The 20,122-nt window shown below is 44.3% G+C and overlaps 2 protein-coding genes and 1 pseudogene across 2 annotated transcripts; 2 read left to right on the forward strand and 1 right to left on the reverse strand.

Annotated features, from left to right (window-relative positions):
* The first annotated feature begins 5,035 nt into the window (after positions 1-5,035).
* On the forward strand, positions 5,036-5,585 carry LOC136503123 (rRNA-processing protein CGR1-like). Its single transcript, XM_066498301.1, has 2 exons — positions 5,036-5,218; positions 5,400-5,585. The coding sequence occupies exons 1-2, from the start codon at positions 5,036-5,038 to the stop codon at positions 5,583-5,585; spliced, it is 369 nt and encodes a 122-aa protein (XP_066354398.1).
* Positions 5,586-8,639: 3,054 nt separating this feature from the next.
* On the forward strand, positions 8,640-13,223 carry LOC136505260 (uncharacterized; annotated as a pseudogene).
* A 1,784-nt stretch (positions 13,224-15,007) lies between these two features.
* Positions 15,008-19,002, reverse strand: LOC136505062 (uncharacterized). Its single transcript, XM_066500151.1, has 8 exons — positions 18,848-19,002; positions 18,650-18,752; positions 18,445-18,552; positions 18,067-18,152; positions 17,442-17,680; positions 16,171-16,360; positions 15,656-15,839; positions 15,008-15,540 (listed from the first exon to the last, which is right to left on the reverse strand). Exons 1-8 carry the CDS (start codon positions 18,907-18,909, stop codon positions 15,235-15,237), a joined length of 1,278 nt encoding a protein of 425 aa, XP_066356248.1. The 5' UTR covers positions 18,910-19,002; the 3' UTR covers positions 15,008-15,234.
* Between the last annotated feature and the right edge of the window lie 1,120 nt (positions 19,003-20,122).

Below are 20,122 nucleotides of genomic sequence, written 5' to 3' on the forward strand. Positions count from 1 at the left end.
GGGGCATGGCCCGCGAGGCTCAGCTGTTCGTAACCGTAGGAAAGAGCGAGGTGCGATCAGTCGGAATTTTTAAAGCAAAGCTACGTATGGTAAATTAAAGGAATGAACTACCCCTTCGTTAGGGTAGGAAGGAATTTCTTCATACAATAGTAAACAAAAAGGAGAGGTAGTAGTACCCCCTAGTGGAGCCCCCAAGCGCCCTGAGCCGAAAAACGTTCGGGTCGGGGTGCTCTTACAGGAGCGTACGTTAAGTAAATAATGGTAAGACTAAGACTTAGGGGAAAAGAAAAATGACATAGGTGTTCCAAGGTGCTTGGTGAGAGCGTCGTCATCGTTATCCTTCAGTCAGTAGGCATCCGGTCGGACCACTTCGCCCTTCAGTTGTCTGGATCCCTATCCACTGCGCCCCCTTCTTCGGCCGCTGCCTCTTCTCCTTTTTCTTGGCCTGCCAGCCTACCTCAGTAGGTGCTTGAGGAGCAGGCAGTCCTTGTAGAGGTGGTTCATGGGGTAGTCATGGTTGGTGCATGGATTCTCCATGAGCTCGTGGAAGTGGACGGAGGGGCCCTGCTGGGGCGGCGTGCCCGCATGATCAGCCATGGCGACCAACGCGGAGTTGGCCGGTTGGCGGCGATTCTTTCTATTCTTTTTCCCCTCTGAGTGGAGGGGCCCTCGTCTTGATCCTAGTGCTTGGCCTTTCCTTTGCCGTGTCCTCCATTGAAGCGCGGTGGGAACGGCGCTTGCTAGAGGTGTTGGGCGAAGGTCGGTGGCCCTGGGCTATCAGGGCTGGGACTCCGATCGACGCTGCACGTGCCTCGGTTCGGTCCGAGGCGTGCGTAGATAGGCAGTTGGCACGGAGCGGTCATCAAGTCAAGACGAGGTGTCGTTGTGGCTTCCTGTGCCACACTTGGTGGTTGTGGTGGTGATAGGGCATAGTGCCCCATCTGCTGCGTCTCTGTTCCCTGGATGGGGAGCGAGGTCGCGAGTCGGCGTTGCGATATGGAGCTCTCCGCTTGTTGAACGGCGGTGGTCTCCACCAGTGCCCGGAGGTTCTGGTGGATCGCCTGTTCGCGAGGGTCGTTCGGCTCGGACAAGCTGCGCAGGAGCATTACCGCGACGGTAATGTTTTGGCTAGCCCGAGCGAACTACGGGGGATCGGTTCCCCTATACGGGGTGTTGCGCTGGACCCGACGGGCATGACCCCGGGCGCCGTTTGCCGGTCTATGTGCATGGGGCGCAGCGTGGTGCACCGAGCACGCTAGCGCAGTTGGTGGCTGATGCGGCCACTGTCGTTGTAGATCCTCCCCGTGCTCATGCGTGAGCTCGGGGGTCTCCGCATGAGGGCCCGGAGGGGTGTGAGTCCATGCAGACTCTGTTACCCCTAGCGACTATTCCAGAGCATCCATCATAGCACACTCGCAAGACAGACGGTGGCTTGGTGCCACGTCGCCGATGCTGGAGTCGTCACTCCTGACATCGTCGTCCATGAAGTCAGATAGCTGGGACCGTAGCCTGCCATCCCCATGAGTTCAGACGTGAGAGGGGGTGGCGCCGGCATCCGCTGGAACCCTCGGGTGTACGTGTCCATGGGAGACACGAGGCCATGGGGGAACCGGCCATATGGCGGCTACGACGGGGACAACGGTAACCCACCGGGTATTTGGCGGAAGATAGAACGTAGTAAGTAAATAACAGCATGTATATTACTCACAGCGGGGGTTGAGCAGAGAATTTGCTTGGGATGAAGCGCAGATGCCGCGCCGTCGATGTCGCGCGTCCCGGAGTCGATGGAGGGTGACCCTTTGACGGGTGCTGGAACATGCGCCTCCTCGCGGAGGTGGAGTACGCCGAACCGGTCGGTGATGAAGTCTAGGCTTCCGAAGCGGAAGGCCTAGGAAGGCTCGAAGACGGGTGGAACCCGCATCCCGGTGGGCGAGAGTGTGGGAAATTCCATCGAGCCAAAGCGAATCGTATCGCCCGAGCCCGCCACGGTGGGGGTGGCGGAAAAATGGGCCATCCGATTACCAAAATAGTGTTGAACATACAGTGTCTTCCCCACGGACGGCGCCAACTGTCGATACAGAAAGTGACCAACTAGTAAATATTTGTAGTTTTGCTGCATGTTGTGATCGGAGGTGGCCTAGCACTCAATGACACGGGATTTATACTGGTTCAGGTAACATGCCCTACGTCCAGTGTGGGTCGATCGGTGACTTTATTCCCAAGCCCATGTGCTCAAAGTCTATAGTGGGGTTACAAACGAGAGAGAGAGAGAGATGGGGTGCCCGGTCGGTCCAGTCGGAAGGGCCGAGATCGATGGGAGCTATGCTATGAACGAAGTGTCCAAGCATGTGCTTGAGGGGTTGCGAGCTATCGATCTAATGAACCTGAACTTGAAGAAGTCGACTTGGGTTAACCATCTGTGTTTGGAGGGAGCACATCCCCTTTTATAGAAGAAGGGGATGGCTTTACAAGTGAGAGAGAGAGAGAGAGAGTGCGGACATTTCTAAGCCTTGTTGCCCACGCCGATGGGGACGGGACAATGGTGGGTGCCCGCAATACTGTTGATGTCACTGTAGAATGTCAGGTACATGTGGGAGGTTGAGCTGCTTTCTTCAAGACTGGAGGACGTCGGTACTTGCAAAAATGTTGTCTCGCCGACTGGAGGCATGGCTTTACCATGTTCACCTGGTACGATGAATTTCGGCACCCATAATACTATTGATGCCCAGAGGCACGTGGGGGTCTTACCGTACGGGTGTTTTGACCGGCGCCTACAATACTGTAGAGGTAAATGTTGGTGCCTATAATACTATTTGTGGCAGGGTGGTTGTAAAGCACTGTTCCGTAGGGTATGGTCCCTGGTGTTGTGGTTTGACTTGCGAGCCCCGTCTTGCCTTCCTTAGTACGCCTTCTGGTTCTTTCCGAGCGGGCGTCCCCGGTTGGATGGGCCCAGTCGGTACTGGCACGCCAGTCGAAGAATAGTGATAGGCAGGGTTTTCTATGAACCTCGGTCGGAGACACGAGGTCGGAGTCGGAGGCGGTCCTCGGGCTAGGCTTTCCGGGTGGAGGCCGTGCTAAGCCGGGTGGAGGCCGTGCTAAGGCGGCTGGGGCCTGACGCTAGCGCTCCGATCGGAGAGGCCGTTCAGAGTTGGCCTGAGCCTGAGCTAGTGCTCCGGTCGAAAAGATGGGCCGAAGGCGGCCAGGGCCTGAAGTGAGTGCTCCGGTCTGTTGAATTTAGACTCTTGGGCCGGTCCAGAAGAAAAAAAGGCCGTCCTCCTGGGCCGAGCCCTGGCGTGGAAGCCGGTCTCCGAGGGACCCTGGGTTTATGAACCTGACAGAAGCTAAAAGGCAAGTTTTATAGGACGGCGATTAGACCTGCTATGTTGTATGGTGCAGATTGTTGGCCTATGAAAAGACGACATGTTCAACAGATAAATGTCGTGAAAATGCATATGTTGCGTTGGATTTGCGGTCATACAAGAAGGGATTGAGTTCAGAATGATGATATGCATGATAGATTAAGGGTAGCACCAATTGAAGAAAAGCTTGTCCAACACCGGTTGAGATGGTTTGGACATGTCCAACGGAGACCTCCAGAGGCACCGGTGCATAGTGGAATCCTAAGCCAGGATAGTAACGTGAAGAGAGGCAGAGGAAGACCGAAGTTGACTTGGGTAGAGGCAATAAAAGGAGACTTGAAAGGATGGAATATACCTAAAGACTTAGCCTTAGATAGGAGTGCTTGTAAGACAGCTATTCATGTGCCTAAACCTTGATTGCTTCTGCTGAGTTTCAACTCTAGCCTACCCCAACTTGTTTGGGACTTAAAGGCTTTGTTGTTGTTGTTGTACTCACCTATGTCATTATGAAAAAACGATGTAGTATGTCCCTCAATTTGCATCTAAAGTACCACCTTCTCGTTATTATAGGAATTCAAAGTAATCTAAAGTAATTCTCTATATTCGCATATAAATTAACTGCTACTACTATTATTAGGAAAAAAATCAACCTACTCTCCAATGTATATCCTTCTAAATTATTCACTTAATCCTATGTCTTAACTAAATATATATTAAACATGTATATGTATACGATATAAAAGAGAGAAAATAGGGAGCTGCTGCCCAAATTAATACACGAACCCCTCCAACACAGTAACACTTACATATATCGCTTAACAAGAAATTTCGCTTGAATACTTTAAGCTTAACAAGAAATTGTTAATTCCTATATGAATAACACGAAGTTCCCATGTTTGAAAACAAATCGAATACTCAGTGTTACGTAATATTGCTAAGCATCAGGCACGGCACCCGCCCCACTTTTTTTGTTTTTTTGCCCTTTTTTAAAAGTTTTTTACAAATATGCCCCTGGAGGTATGCTTTTAAAATCTAGACCCTTAGCTCGGCACCATCGTTAGTGGCACCGAGCTTACAAGTTTCAGCGCCAAAGGATTTGACGCCTAGGTCGAGGCCACGTTAGTGGCGTGGACACTGATCTGGCAGGCAGCACGACGCCGGGGTTATTGGCGCCGAGCTTGGCGCCGTGGTTATTGGCGTCGTTCTCGGCGCCAAGATCTATAGTGCCGAGGTGGTCTTTTAACCTGGCACCCAACCTTCCTGCCCGGGCCTTCTTCCTCTTCTTTCCCCTCCTCTTAGATTTTTCTCTCCCTACTTTGCCCTACCTCATGAATCGGCATATTGGACCTTGGAAACTTTGATTTGATCCGTAGATCTTTGAGAGCAAGGTATCCTCACTCCCTTCTAGTTTTTTCACATCGATTCAATATATATTAGTCAGATTTTTCAACTTAAGAATCGTCATTACTTATGGTTTCATACAATTTTAATATTTATATTATACAACCGTAGGATGCCAAGGCGTGGAAAAGCTAGCAAACCAAGGTAACCTTAGCACACGTTGTTATGTTATGGGTTCATTGTTGTGGATCAAATGGGAAACCCTAGGTGTAGGGTTTAATATTAATTGCTTTCGGTTCTTAGAATGAAAATGGCTAAATTATAGTTATGGCCGGATGACTGGAAATGCCTTCGACCCATTGCCTCTGCCTAGTAGTGTTCCAGTGCCCATGTGCTTTTACGGTGATCCTTACAAGGTAGCCAAGTCCGATGAAGAGGACACGTATAGGCAGAGGTATTGGATGTGTTTCAATTTTGCGTTTGAGCCTATACTTCGTCAACGCCGCATTAACAAGATGGTGAGGAATTGATGTTGTGTAATAATTATTTTGTGTCATATGACATCTTACATGATTTTTTTGTTTTGTAACAATTACATTTGTTGCAGACCCTTCCACCGCTTTATAATTTTGAGTAGTGGATCGACACTGAGATCGAGCCTGAAGATAAGGAATGGATGCAGAACTGTTGCGGTGGAAGGTAGAGGACAAGGAGATGATGGAGAAGAGACGCAGAGAGGAGGCTGCAGAAAAGGAGCACAAGGAAGAGGAGAAAAGGAGGCGTGTTGCTGCGTACAGGGAGGAGAGGGAGAAGAAGCTTGAGGGTGCACACCGAGCAAAAACAACGATGGAGGAGAATCTTGATGCCCTGAGGAAGAGAAAGTAGCCACGTTGCACTCAGTAATCTCCATTACTTGCTAGTTCTATGGTTTATTCATGAACAATGTTGTCTATTGTTCGACTTTTCATTGTGTTGTCATGTAATGCACTTTAAGTATGGGCATGCTTAGGTCATGTACTGCGTTATTTAGTTTGTCGGCACGTACTTCTAGTATTATTATGTTGTTTAATGTGTCATAGTATTGGACTTTTCATTATGTAGTTATTTTTATTATTTGTGGTCATAATATTCAGTTTAATATTGCAGACGTAGTGAAATGTGATCACGTGCTACAAACAAAACCTAACGAAGTAGGACATTATATAATTCAACACACAAAACACATGAAATGGCAAGTGAGAACATGTACCGAACTAGGGTACAGAGGTCCTGAACTAAACCTAACATGCCTTAGGTAATTGAAGCGAACAACAAGCACACGAAATAGCATGTGAGAACATGTACCAAACAAGGGTACATAGTTCCTTCAACTAAACCTAACATGCCTTAGGTAATTAAACCAAACAACAAACACATGGATGTGCCATGTGAATAAGATAGGGCCATCCTAGTAGTGTAGCCACATAGCAAATTGTGTTGCACCTTCTCCATAGTAGCCTCTCATTGTTGGTGGTGGTGGTAGCGGGGGTGACAGTGGAGGCCCCTTGTTCTTGTGATTAGGGTAGGTGCAACATGGATTATTTGCAGAGTGCCTCCTGTGAACTTGCACCATTGTTGTTGTCGTCGTCTTCGTCTTCCTTGTACCCGCTGCTATCTTTCCTTTGTAGATCGAAGATTTGGTCCTGCAGGTAGTAGATGTACTGCTAATGCGGATAAATTAGTCGAGAATCGACCCACCTAGTGAACCCATAGTTTTATTCGGACTCAGAAGACTACAATAAGTATATCATATGAGTTGTAAGGGTATTTGAGAAACATATTTAACAAACGAAATGCAATAGCAATTACCCATACTCGCGGACATTTGAAGAAGCGACGACCTCCGTTGATCCCCTCGGTGAACATCTGCACTAAGCAGTCCTCACCATGCATGCATTTTGTCAATCTTCCTTCCAGTTATCGTATCCTCTAAGAGGGCACTCTTTAGTGAAATCACTCTTGCTCTCGGGGGGAAACTGATACACTGGTTTCTCAAAGAAATCAGGCCCCAGAGACCCCTCCCACACAATGAGAGTTCCCTTCGTCCCCCCCCCCTCCTCTCCCACTCTCGAAACCTTTTCCTCTAGATGACCCTCCAGATATTCCTACTCCAACGAAACCGAATACTAATTTGGTTTTCCTTTTGGTTAGCAATGCATCCTCGAATGCATATATATAGGTGGAGGTAGGTTTGCTAGCCGTTGTATTGTGTTGTAAATGCTCCTGGAAAGTCTACTCAGAATCACTGGAAAAACCTACATCGTAGGACACTAGAGAGCCTAGATTCCATGACTGAAAAGCCTATTCGATTTCAGACTTCAATCACTATTTCGAAGGACACTGAAAAGTCTATTCGACGGTGACATGACAAATCACTATAAATGCTACATTATTTTACTAACTGCAGTTGGAGACGATGACATAAACGTACCTGCCCGCTAGTCTACTTCGCTGCTGCTCAATGGCTCAGTGCTTGGCCACTCGCATGCAAGATTGGCTCACATGCATGCAATGTACGTAATCACGTTCAGTTCTTTTGCATAAAATGGAAGGATAGAAAAGAAAATCTCAACCAATATGGTACATAATCATGCTCGGTTCTTTTGCATGAAAGAAAAGATAATCTCAACCAATGCGGTAGGCCGAGAGGCATACATGCATACTCATAACAAAAAAACAAATTGATTACTTAATGAACCAGAAAAACTAATGGCACTGATTAATATGTACTTTAGGCAGAAAAATTCGGCAAAATTTCCCCTATTTTTTTATGCAATCCATACATAAATATGAGATGAATATTTAACCTCAATACAACAAGTTCAAACATACAATATTTATTTTAGTTCTCAAGCCCGCTCTAAAATATTTATTTTAGCTATTTTATAGTAAAACTATACGGGTGGCCCATCGAGGCCTAGGCCTGGCTCGAGCTTGTCCCAAAATTTTGAGTCCGACGGGGTTTTTTTTGCCTGTTTTTTTCATCCTAGCCCCCTAAAATGCTCAGGTCTAGTTCCACCCTATCGTCTAGAGTAATGAGGGGCAAGGAGTCATTTTGTGTGCACATGTTGACTAGACTCCACGGTGGTAAGCGGACGTGACGCGCCACATGCGTAAAAATAGCAAATGTTTTTTTTTTAAATTTCTATATTGTGTTTTAGTGAAAAAAAAACACATGGATTTTTCTTGTGACCAGAGCGAACCCGCGGGCTGCGGCCGGCCGGCTCCGGTATCACAGGCACCGCCGCACTGATTCCAATACCGCGGCGCCTCTTGCCGGTGGAGTCCTCAGGCAGTGTACGCACAGCAGCACGTACGGTGTCAGTCACGGACAGCAGCACGTACGGCGCACGGGCACAGCTCAGCAGCCAGCCCGCGAGCCGCTCGTAGCCGTCGGTGAGTGTTTGACTACTGCATTCAACGGACACACCCATTTGTCCTCTTGTTCTTGTATAAAAAAAAATTGTTTCTCGTAATCTTCGAATTTGTGATCTTGTAATTTGTGATTGTCTGGAGGTAGAAGAAGGCTGGAGGTAGAAGGAGGATGGAGACTGTTGGATTTTAATTCTATGGTGAAAAAAAATTCATGTGTTGAAACTACGTAAAACACATGGTTATTGGGTAGACAAACTTTTTTGTAAAGGCAATGCTAAGAGTGATATTTGATAGGTGTTGTTTTTCATAATGATAAAAAAGATGATGCAAAAAAAATTGATAAAAAGATAATTTTTGCTTTCTCTTGTTTTTAGGGTCATCGACTCCCAATTCTGGTCTCATTCGGCTTATCCCATATTCAACTTATTCAGCTTGTTTTTTTAGGTAAAACAGTATTTTTCTCGTAACCGTTAACAAGTATTTTTCAAGGGAAGATTCACCAAGACCAACGGGGCCTCTCTCTCGCGCGCGACTGTTCGGCCGCTCTGCTCCATCCTCACTCGCCTCCCGCCGCTACCGCCAGCTCCGGCGCGTGCTCTAGGGCTCTGGGCCCCGTCTGTCCAATGGATCCGCCCCTGCGTCAAGTCCACGGTCCATTTCGCAGTCGGTAACCGCCTTCCGGTGCCCGCCATCCACCGTCACACCCTGCTAGGGTTCCGTCCAAGACAGATCCATCGCCGCTCCGGCCGCCGCGCCTCGAGCACACGGCTAGGCGGCCAGCCGCTACCCCCTCGGCTCCTCACTACCTCAGCCCTAAGCCCCGACAGCCCTTCGGAAGGACTGCAGTCTGCAGTTGTCAGGCAAAAACAGTGCAGCTCTCCACTGCTCTTGGTCTCATCTCATCTGGTCATTGATGAAGTGGTGAGGTGCAATTTTAAACTTCTGCTACTTAGCCACTGCCATTTACAGTTGAAGCATTTAGTTCAATTCCTTACAATTCCATTTTATGTTACTGTTGTCAGATAGTCGAGGTATAAAGAATGGAAAATTGGAAGTATTGCAGTGCTCTTTACGAATATGGATTATTGCTTTTAAGGAAGAATGAAAAATTGAAAATACTGTTGTCATTTTATGGGTACTGTTGTCAGAATTGAACTTGAGACATTTTGAGACCTTTTAAAGTCCACACCTCGTGCTTTTTTAATATGGATCATACTGAATTGGCAAATTTATACTTGTATAACGAGTTGTGAATATGGATTATACTGAATTGCATATGAAACATTGCATAGGACTACCCTACGTTAAAATCCTAGTTCCGCCACTATCGGTCACCAATGTTTGAGGCTTGATTCGGTATTCAGGTCGTGTATGCAAGAATTTCAATCTTATACCTTTCTGTTCTGACTGCTGTCTTGGTGGATCAGATCGCCGAGCGAGGGCTGCAATCACTCAAGATGTCATCATACCAGGCGGCTGGGGGCAGCACATGGAAGTGCCGCCGTACCTTGGGCCCTGGATCTTGCTGGGCATCACTGCCTGAAGATCTTATTCGTATGGTGGCGTTGCGCCTGCTTGACAGTGACTTTCTGGACTACGTTCGCTTCTGAGCCGTCTGCACGAGCTGGCGGTCCAGCACCACCTCCCCGAGTGGCCGCGGGGTCACTGACCCGCGCTTCCACCCGCGCCGCTGGATGTTGCTTCCCGAGGGCCACTACCTGTACCCAGGCGACCCCAACCTGCAGGGGTATGTCCGCTTCCTCAACCTTGACACAGGGACCTTGGTCCGCATCCAGATCCTGCTCCTAGGGGATCACTGCGCTATTGACTCAGTTGACGGCCTCCTGTTGCTGCTGCGGGACTCGGACCAGGAAGGCACCGTTCGCCTTCTCCACCCTTTCACCGGCGACATCACTGAGCTCCCACCCCTAGGGACCCTCCTCCCACAGCCACAGGTGGACTCTTGTATTCCCAACGGCCCTACACCATACATGATAAGAAGACTTGCAAGGTTCGTTTGTGCTTCTGTTTCCTTCAAAGCTGGAGCCATGACCATCATGCTTGCACTTCATGACGTATGGCGTGTAGCCTATGCTACCTCCCAGGATAGGCAATGGACCCTGTCAAGCTAGCGATGCCCAATGCTCTATGCACCATTGTCGTTTCAAGGCAAGCTATATATAGTGGGTACTCCCAGAATATGGGAAAGTATGCACCAGGTCTTCCAGATTGACCCTCCTGGGCAGGATGGGGCTGGTGCAGACCCTCAACTACAACCATCAAAGTTGATTGCCACAATCCCCACAGGCAAACTCATCCGTCCTGATGGTCTGGTACAATGTGGCACAGAGATCTTGGTGCTTGGACACAACGACCTTTTAGTGTCACAAATTTTAGTTTGCAAACTCGCAGACCTTGTGCTACAAAGGTTTATCCCAGTAGACAACATTGGAGATAATACCTTGTTTCTTGGAGAAAGGAACCTAAGTGTCTCCTCTAAGATCCTGCCTACAGTCAAAGGGTGACAATGTTGTCTACAAGCGTTCAAGACGACCCTATCTTGCACAGTACCACCTCAGTAGTGGCAGTTTGACACCAGCAATTGATAATTGCAGCCTGTATGGCTGTGCACCGGGACCAAGTAGCCTCGTCCACTATATATTCAGCTGCTGCACTCGTGATCTGTGGTATGTAAGTGTATTTAGTTTATTTTCTTTCTGCACTGTCTCTCCCTACCATTACTTGTTTTGTTTTGGGCTACCTAGAAGATTGTTCCATTATGTGCTTGTAGGAACCGAGGACTACTATTCAGAAGAGCAAGGGATGCTGATGGATGGTTTGTGTAAGATGAAGACCAAGTTCAATAATGACAATCTTGGACTAGAAATTGCCAATACCCTCTTTATTATTATTTTTTAAATCACAGTACAACGTAGACACTCATACATGTACGTACACTAACCCCTATGAATGCACGCATACACACCCTACCCCTATGTCTCGAGATTGACAAAGTCACGACATGAGCCTCGCAGTCAATGAGTATGTTGTCTACCACTGAAAGAACAAGGCCGTTAAATCTTGGAATAAATCTAGGAAAATGCGAGCAATTGTGTGCAGTGACGGAGCTATGTAGAGGCCAGAGTGCCCCCCAGCAATTGCATTTTTCTAATGATGTCTATGGTTAGTACTTAGGAAGTATTAGAGATTTACACACAGAGATAACTTGAAAACTATTGGCCCCTCCTTGAATCCCCTTGAAAATCTGCCACTGCTCAAGTGTACTTTAACCTGAATGGGCAGGTTCTACCACAAGAAACCCAACCAGCTGAGTTGTGCTCAGTTCGCCAATACCCTCTTTATTTTAATCCTACATGCCAGTTCTTATGCTACTCGCAAGTCCTTGTTTTGTATGCAAATCCGATTCGCACAACCAATTAACTGTTTCATTCCCTTTTTTTAATGTCACATTATGTTACTTTCAGATCTTTTAGTTGAAATTTATGTCATTTATACAATTATACTGCAGCATTATATAACCCCTCTTCCAAACAAGCCTTTATAATGTGCATTACTGCATTTGCCTAGACATTTCCTTCACCAGACCTCACTTTGTATGGGAGCTTTCCACCCTTGACTTTCTTATTGAATGCAGAATGGTTACAAAATTAATAAGATGCTATTGTGATGTTGTAAGGCGCTTCCTACATATAGATTTTGCCCATTTGCCTCATTACCTACTGTTTATGTGCTACCAGCCTACCATAGTAGAGGTGGATGCCTTAGTTTAGTGTAAGGTTCATGTGCGCAATGGCCTGCCCAGCCATGGGTTGTCCCAGAATAACCAATTATCAAGTGCCCCCTTTTCTCATTATCCTGAAACAATCGTTCACATTTGGATACCCTTGGATAACTGTATTCAACACAGAGGCACAGCACTACTCACATTATATCCAACTGCACCGTATCCCTGTATGCCATATTGTTGCTGCCTTTCCCAAGCTCTCTTCGTTGGCCTGCTTCACCCGTATGCTGGTTTGGTTGAACATGCAGTGGTAGCAAGTTGAGTTCGGCAGGGTGAATGGTTGTCAGTGATTAAGTAGCTAGTTTAACACACTGTTGGCTGTCTTCCACGTGGTGAGCTCCCGGCCTGCTGGGTTTGAACGAGCACTAAGGATAATATCATGCAATGCAATCTGTTTAGATCAGAGTTTATTTTCTTTTTGCTGACACTCTGACTAGTGATTTATACGTTTATGTAGTTTCGACCAAAGTAACTATGTGTTGGGATTTGGGATTTTTTTTTCATGACACTGGTGGCATGCTGCAAATCTACATAATTGGTTTACATTAAAATGGTCAAAACTAGAAGTAATCCTTGAACCAGCTTATATTTTTTTATTAATGGCTTGAAGTACTATGTTTGTGCTTTCTGTCACAGTATTGATTCAATGGGTATAATCATGCATTTAACACAATGTTCTTCTCATACCCCTTATCCAGGCTTAAACCAAACCAACACCTGGCTACCAGTTTATACCAGCATACCATAGCAGTATCAAAAGGATATGAGATTCCTAGTTGTTGACAAAGATTATCATTGCTTATGCTATATGACTTTCACAGTACCTTGTCGTATTATGTTACTATTGTTCCTTACAAATCTATATTGATGTGCTGCATTCTGGCACCACTAAATTGTTGTAATGTGGATCTTTACAGATTTATTAGTACACCTCTATCGGTAAAGTTTGATGTTTAGGTGGAAACTGAACACCATCTTCTTTTCAAATTCTGGCAAAGAAATGGCAAGCTCTTACATTGCTTGTTCAGGGACGTTCTGTGGCGCACTCTTCTGCTGATTTGGTGATCAGTAGGATCTTTTTGCTTGATTTACAGTGGCGGATAGCGGACACGCAGTGTTATTCGTTGTAGACGTTACTTGACAAACTTGAAACATGACAGTCTTGTTTTGAATCAGCTGTGCTTTGACATGACATCAACCGCTCTGCATAGAAAGACCAGTGTGTGCAGACTGCAGCGAGGCAATGACCGATTTAGATTGAGAGTAAATTGTTTTTTTCCTGTCATTTACTACTACAAAGTCACACTCCCTCCGTCCACAAGATAATGCAATTTTTCACGTTTTGAGTAGTCAAATAGTTTAAACTTTGACTAAAATTATATAAAAAGTATTAACACTCGTGAAACAAAATAAATATCATTAGATTAGTTATATAATATATTTTATAATAAATTTATTTAGAGGCATTAATGCTTTATTCTAAACTTAGTTAAACTTAAGCTACGTTGACCGGCATGTTTCTCATAATTATATTCTTTCGTAGACGGAGGAAGTACTAAGTGTTTCGCAGCACCATAAGTGGCGCCCATCCAATGATCCAACAGACCGGAGACCATGCCTATAGATACCATGCCTATTTATGGCAAACTTTAGCTATGTTCATATAATTCATATAAGTTTTGGATTTCCTCGGTCACAAACCAAACATTAGTTTCTGCCCCCCCCCCCCCCCCCCCCCCAAAAAAAAATCTTCTTTTAATGCATCAGCAAGAATATCATAGGTCAGTTGGTTAGTTTTCCTGTGGTGGAATAAGTCCTTGACTTAGCACGACTGCTCGTATTTTTCATTATTTAAAGGCGCTATGCTTTTAATGGTAGACGACGTCCCTATCGACAACGAGACGCCAGTAGTGACTTCGTGAATCTCGAGATCTGTCGGCTCAGTCATTCAGAGGTGCTCATAGGGATAGGGTTTGCATACATATGTTCATAAGGATGAGTGTGCGTGTGTGTTGTGGACGTCTATGTTGTACTGTGTAATTCTAAAAAAAGAATTAGGCATTACCCATGTTTTGATGTTGCCAATTTTGTAAGAGGTCTGTAGTGGTTTATGGCTTAGCAAGACCCGAGCTTTAGCCGTGCAATTTGAGATGTGAAGTGTGCATTGTATTAGCATATCCCTTCTTCCTGCAGCTTACACAACACTTTTGTCAAAACCATTGGAGTGAAATAATAGAGTTTCTTGATTGATAGCACCTAACCCTAGCTTCCGTCATTTTTGGTAAATGATGTTCAGTGCACTATAATTCTAGTCTGTAATGGAATAGTTATGAAGCCTAACATTTTGTTCATTATAATTATTTTTTAGCAATGACCCTAATAAACTGTGGCACAAATATGTATCCAGACATGTGTTGGTTCTACCATTGTATCATCCAACCTATGGTCACTTACGGATAAGAGAATTATGGCTAAGTTTACAATATTTCCCAATTCAATTTCTTCTCTTTTCAAAATTTATTTTCAGAGGTTTTGAAAACTTTGCAAGAGAAAACACCAAACTCCTCAAATGTCATTCTCAAGTCACTCAAGTTGTTATTATTCCTCACTAGGGTTTTAAAGCACATCACAAGAATGTCAAGCAAAATTTGGGAGCATTATGACATGGATTACAAGTTATTATTCCTCATTAGGGTTTTTAAGCACATCACACGGATGTCAAGCAAAATTAAGGAGCATGGATTACGTGGTGTTTAGTTTGAAGAATAAAATCATCCATTACCTTATCAATTGTCATATTTTAGTTTGGTCTAAATAATAGCTTGGGTTGATCCATCATTACTTCATCCTCACAAGCACATTAGTACGACAAAAGGGATGAAGTCATCCCACTATACAGCCTGTTCATTTGGCTGTGGCTTATCGTAAATGATCGTAAATTTCCAGCCAAAACAGTATTTTTCTCTCACATAAACCGGCCAGCAGTACTTCTTCACGAACCATTAACGAAACGAACCAGCCAACCGAACAGGCTAATAGTTAATGAGATGAACTCATGATAGACCATCGTATCTTGGATGACGTCATTCCTGAGGTCAAACACACCATTAGCTCGTCTGCCCTTCACGACTGGGGGCAAAAGTAGGTCATTTGTTACAAAGTGTGGATCAAACGAATATTTTGAGTGACAAATTCAACAAAAGCAATATAAGAACAGTAGAACATAGACATGGTCTCAGGATGGATTGTTTTTATGAGCATGTGCTGTACAGGCTCTCCAACATGTACATGTACATCATTGGGATCCTCTGTCACTTAATCACTCGCATTTGCCAAACCAACCATCTTCAGCATATTCCGGTCCTCCTTGAATCTCTCGAGGACTGTCCCCTTGACTAGCTCCAGTTTTTCATCTTGTGCTCCTCTCATTTGTATACCCCAACATTCAATAACTTCTGGCCTGAACCTATTTGTCTTGGAAAGGGGAGGGCTGGTAAACGTGCTACAAGTAAATGAGTGCCCTTGATCGAAATTTGCAGATAAAAAGAGTCCGAAATGATGTGGCTGCCCTCCAAATCCAATACCATTGGGTATGTTCTCAGAGCTGAAGTTTATAGCACACTGCCAAAATAAGCTAATGATGTAAACTACCCTTTATATTCTGGAGATGATTAGTAGTAACACAAACAGTGAAGAAAATTTAAAAAGCGGATACGTCATACAGAGCAGAACATACCCATTGCAAATTCTTGTTTGCTCCAGTAGGGCGGAAAATGGATGCTTGAGGATATAATTTGAAGAGGAATGTCTTCATGTCACCATAAAAATCACTGTGCCTTTCCCAAGGCTGTGATGCATATCCACCATAAATTGATCCTTCTGTATCTTTAACAATTAGAACAGTCTGAGCATCTCCATCCCTATAAAACAAGAAACATATCCAAGGAAATATGTAGGTCCAAAATTATTAGAAATGGAAAGTATGAGCAGTGATAGGGCAAGCATAAGGACTCTCCTGAATCATGAGGATAGGTTGTAAAATTGTCATGTTTGTGCCCATTATTAGCAATGACAATGGCATCAATGTGGCCGCTAAGCAGACAGAAAAGTAATTGAAATCATATCATGAGGATGGAACTTAGTTTCATTATGCCATTTCTATATATAATAACATGTCTTTATAATTATGAATAAAGTTTTAAAAAATGTGGCTTTCACTCCAGCAGATCTACAAAATTGAAGAGTACTCACGTTACTTTTCCTAAGAAAGTGTTGAAGCTTTGTCCATGAAGAGAACTGTGATATAAAAGCCTCCACTCTTGCGCCTCTTGTCGGGAAAAGCCTCCTCCAATATGCCAGGCATACTCTTTATTTAGAAGCAGCAAATCAGCGGAGATGTTTTCAGGATAATGAAGCAGTGGTACTTCAAACCCTGGTCTACCTACAAATGAAATGAAGTCAGCAAAAGCATGACATGATACATCATGTACATTATATTTCATTTAAACTGCTCAAATGCTAATAAACATACTAGATGTATAAGCATACAACTAAAGACAGCATGTGCAGAACCAATTCAAGTTGTTTCAGAATGAATAGGCAAGAGTGTGAAATGACACAAGTGACAAAGTGTAGTAAGACAAGAATTATGTTTCATGGTTCAAATCAAATAAATGAACAGGAAGCAAATGTTGGCACTCCTGCAGCACAAGCACCATATCTAGGAAATGTCCTAATAACTGAATCTAGGAAACACATAAAAACACTTAACCAAATAAGATATTAGTTCTAATTGGTGTCCTGTTGTGGATTCTAGTAAGAAAATATCAAATTCACTAAAGTTAGCACATTTACTTAATTGATTTGTATATTAAATTACATTATTTATGACTTAATAAGACATACTGGAATCTTTCTGAAACTCAGGAAAACATCTATCTGTATCTGCCATTAATCCAGGCATAAAAATATGGTTTAGAATGAGGCATGCTTGAGAAAGAGGACTCAAATGTTTGTAGGAGGCGAAAACAGTATTCCTCAAGACTATTTGATTCGATATGGTTTTGAGACTTAGAAAGCAATGGTTCCATAATAACTTCTACCTCTACTACTTCTGGTACAAGTTTTAGAGGAATTAAATAATCTTAATGTAGTATGGCGTCCCATTTTTCAAGAAAATAGTATAAGTTCTTCAATTGTATGTCTTTGTATTTTTCACATGGTTATGTGCATGACAAACTTCTTAGATGTAAGATCACATCTACATCCTTTTGTACAGGCTTATGAGCTTTTCCTAACACTCCGGCTATAGAGTAAGTGCATAAACTTTTTTGAGAGAGTAGTGCAAAAACATCACTCGGATATCATGGTGTGAATTCCTAGATGTTAAGACAAATGAGGAACGACCTGACGGAAAATATCAGTCCAACTCCTACAGCATCAGATGGGTCTGATTATTTTGTTTCAAAAATGATGGAGATGCTGCTTAGGAATACTAATAGAATGGCACGGATAAGACAGACCTGAATCAGGGGGCATCAACAAATTTCCAAGGAACTTCCTCAATGATGGCAAGAGAATGCACCAGTTCCTAAAGTCTGGTAATGACATAGACTTCTCTGAGACCCCTTCAGCATCCTTTGAAAATACTGCAGAGTTGATGAATGCTTCAAATGGTCTGTTGTTGGAACCTTCACCAACTTCCTTCTTTACTGCAAATACAGTTTCATGAACGGATGCCAAGACAGATTCCAAATCAGACCTGGCAGTGCACGTGAGAGGTAGATGCAAGAGTAAATACCAATTAATGCCTAAACTCCTGAATAAAAAAAATCCCAAACAAAAAATAAATCATAAGCGTTGTTAAACACAAAGTATGGATTCTTCTAAATGCAAACAAATTTGTCTCGGCCAATATCAACCAGCGAAAAAACTACCTAAAACATGTGACCAAAATGCATAAGGCCCAATGGTAACCATAAACCCCTACCCCTCATTCATATCACCTGCGCTTTTTAATGCCTTTGTTTGAGGTAATTTTCAAATTTGAAGCACTCAATATCAACTATTGAATCAGCTTAGCAAAGGACACGATTCACACATGACACACCAATGTATCAGAAGAAAATAATTTCTCTCAAGCAATACCTTGTTAAGGAACCATCTCCTGTGACATCACATAGTTGATAAATGAATTCATCAACCTCATCTCGAGTTCCCCTTCCATATGTTGCCTACATGCAACAAAGAAAATGTGTCAAACTATAGAATACATACAAAGTACTACATACAAAATCTTAAAAGCTCACAGTGAAGCATCTCATTGGATCAAAGCACTAGTGGTATAGCCATTCTTGTCAGAAAACCCAACAGCCCAAGCCTAATCTACTGAGCAATATTGCACCCATGTGACCATGTCTCGATCTTAACTTCAATCAATTCCACCAGGCACCAACACATCACTCTACCCTAGCTCTCGACAACTAAACGAACAACAGAGTGGATCGAACTGAGTCGAGCACTGACTTTGGAGATGATCAAATCCTCGAACGTGACCCCATCGCTCCCGCCACTCTCCTTCGCCACCAACTGGAACAGCCTGTCGCCTAATGGCCCCCCGACCCCATAGTAATCCTGCGCAAATAGAGCCAAACCCGTTAGAAATCGTAAATCCAGATCCAGCCAGATCCAGGCCCAATTCAAAGGAGCGAATGTGCTTGCGGGTGCTCACGAGGAAGACGGGGCGTGAGATGGCGCGGCCGCTGGTCTGCGACTGCGCTGCGAGGGAGGTGAATAGGCCGCGGAGGCCGTCCAGCTCCTGCTTCGAGAAGGCCCTGCGACGAAGCGTGCCAGTGGTGAGATCACCAGACAAGGCTTGCGAATCGCGGCAGCGAGGGAGGTGCCGAGGCAGCTGTTAGTGGGGTGGTACCTCGAGGCCATGACGAAGCGGGAGCTGGAGGCGGACGCCGGCGAAGCCTGCGAGTTGCCCATCGCCGCCGGCGGAGGCGGGGTCACGGCTTGTCGGCGACGGCGAGCGCGCTCAGGCTCAGCAACTGCCAATTGAACTCTGCGATATTTTTTCACTTTTTCCTTGCGTCACTACTTTTTTTTTTTGAGCAAAAAAGCACCCTTGCGTCACTACTGGACACCCCTCGCGCCACCAAGGGACGTGTTCGCTTGATGGGCTTTTCGCTTTCTCGCTTTTCACCCTTTAAAACGTGGAGGCCCAAGTTCTGGTAGCCCAGTCCAAATAGTTAAGACGGCCCATATTTTAGTGTTTTTTATTTGTTTCTTTCCAATATATATTTTTTGGCACGGAATTTGCAAATACCATGCGTTGCTGCGAAAATTGCGCTGCCATGTATATTCTATTCCTATCGGGCCAGACATCGCGATATCCGATAAGGCGATAATATTTCCTGAGCACATTATTAAGTAGCCAACTATATAGTTCATCTGCGAAGAAATGCATACATTTTTTATATTGGGAATCCTCATCGGTAATGTTTTCTTGGTAATTTGTTTTCACCTCGGCAAAACGCATAAAATAAAACAAACCATAAACCATGGGTTAAAAGTCTTTATTTTCGGGAGTGAGGGAATACATATTTAATATCCACTTACATCTTTAAAAACTAGCTACTGCTAAATTTGTAATAGCCATAAGGTCAGCTTCATGTCACTGTTTCTAAGACTTCCAAAAATAGTGTAGGCAAGTTTTATCTATATGAAACTTATTTCATCCCATAAAATTTTATCATATCTCTCTTCATAATACTTCGCCAAATGTCTATGAAACCCTAATAAAACTCCATTGATACTGGCCTAACAATTGCACTAGACGCGCAATGGCATTAGAGAATGTATGTGACGCCAGATGTCCTGCATGCACAAGTATGCGAGATAAGTTCAGAATCAGAACTGTAAAAATGCTTGTGATTCCACAAAGTGCACCATGTTTCAGATATTCTAAGAGTGCTGAAATGTAACCTCGAACATGCATATCAAGCATAATAAGGGTATGTTGTGCTAATGGTTAAATACCAAATTTAGTACCAGTGGATCCAAACAGACCTGCTAATAAACTAACTAACTTAGCTAAGGGACTGCTAACTATCAGTTAAACTATCAGTTTTGAGGCTGCTAACAGGTGTTAATAGGTGCCAACTACCTATTAACAAATAGCAACATATTAGTATGTGGA

Source organism: Miscanthus floridulus, chromosome 14 (assembly GCF_019320115.1).
Source record: "Miscanthus floridulus cultivar M001 chromosome 14, ASM1932011v1, whole genome shotgun sequence".
NCBI classification, from domain to species: domain Eukaryota; kingdom Viridiplantae; phylum Streptophyta; class Magnoliopsida; order Poales; family Poaceae; genus Miscanthus; species Miscanthus floridulus.

Excerpts from the sequence above, each read along its gene's own strand:
- LOC136505062 (XM_066500151.1), bottom strand. The coding sequence starts at position 18,909 with ATGGGCAACTCGCAGGCTTCGCCGGCGTCCGCCTCCAGCTCCCGCTTC. Across the intron at positions 18,553-18,649 it reads TCTCACGCCCCGTCTTCCTC|GATTACTATGGGGTCGGGGG; the intron begins GTGAGCACCCGC and ends CTATTTGCGCAG. Across the intron at positions 17,681-18,066 it reads GGAGATGGTTCCTTAACAAG|GTCTGATTTGGAATCTGTCT; the intron begins GTATTGCTTGAG and ends GTGCACTGCCAG.
- LOC136503123 (XM_066498301.1), top strand. The coding sequence starts at position 5,036 with ATGACTGGAAATGCCTTCGACCCATTGCCTCTGCCTAGTAGTGTTCCA. Across the intron at positions 5,219-5,399 it reads AACGCCGCATTAACAAGATG|GTAGAGGACAAGGAGATGAT; the intron begins GTGAGGAATTGA and ends TTGCGGTGGAAG.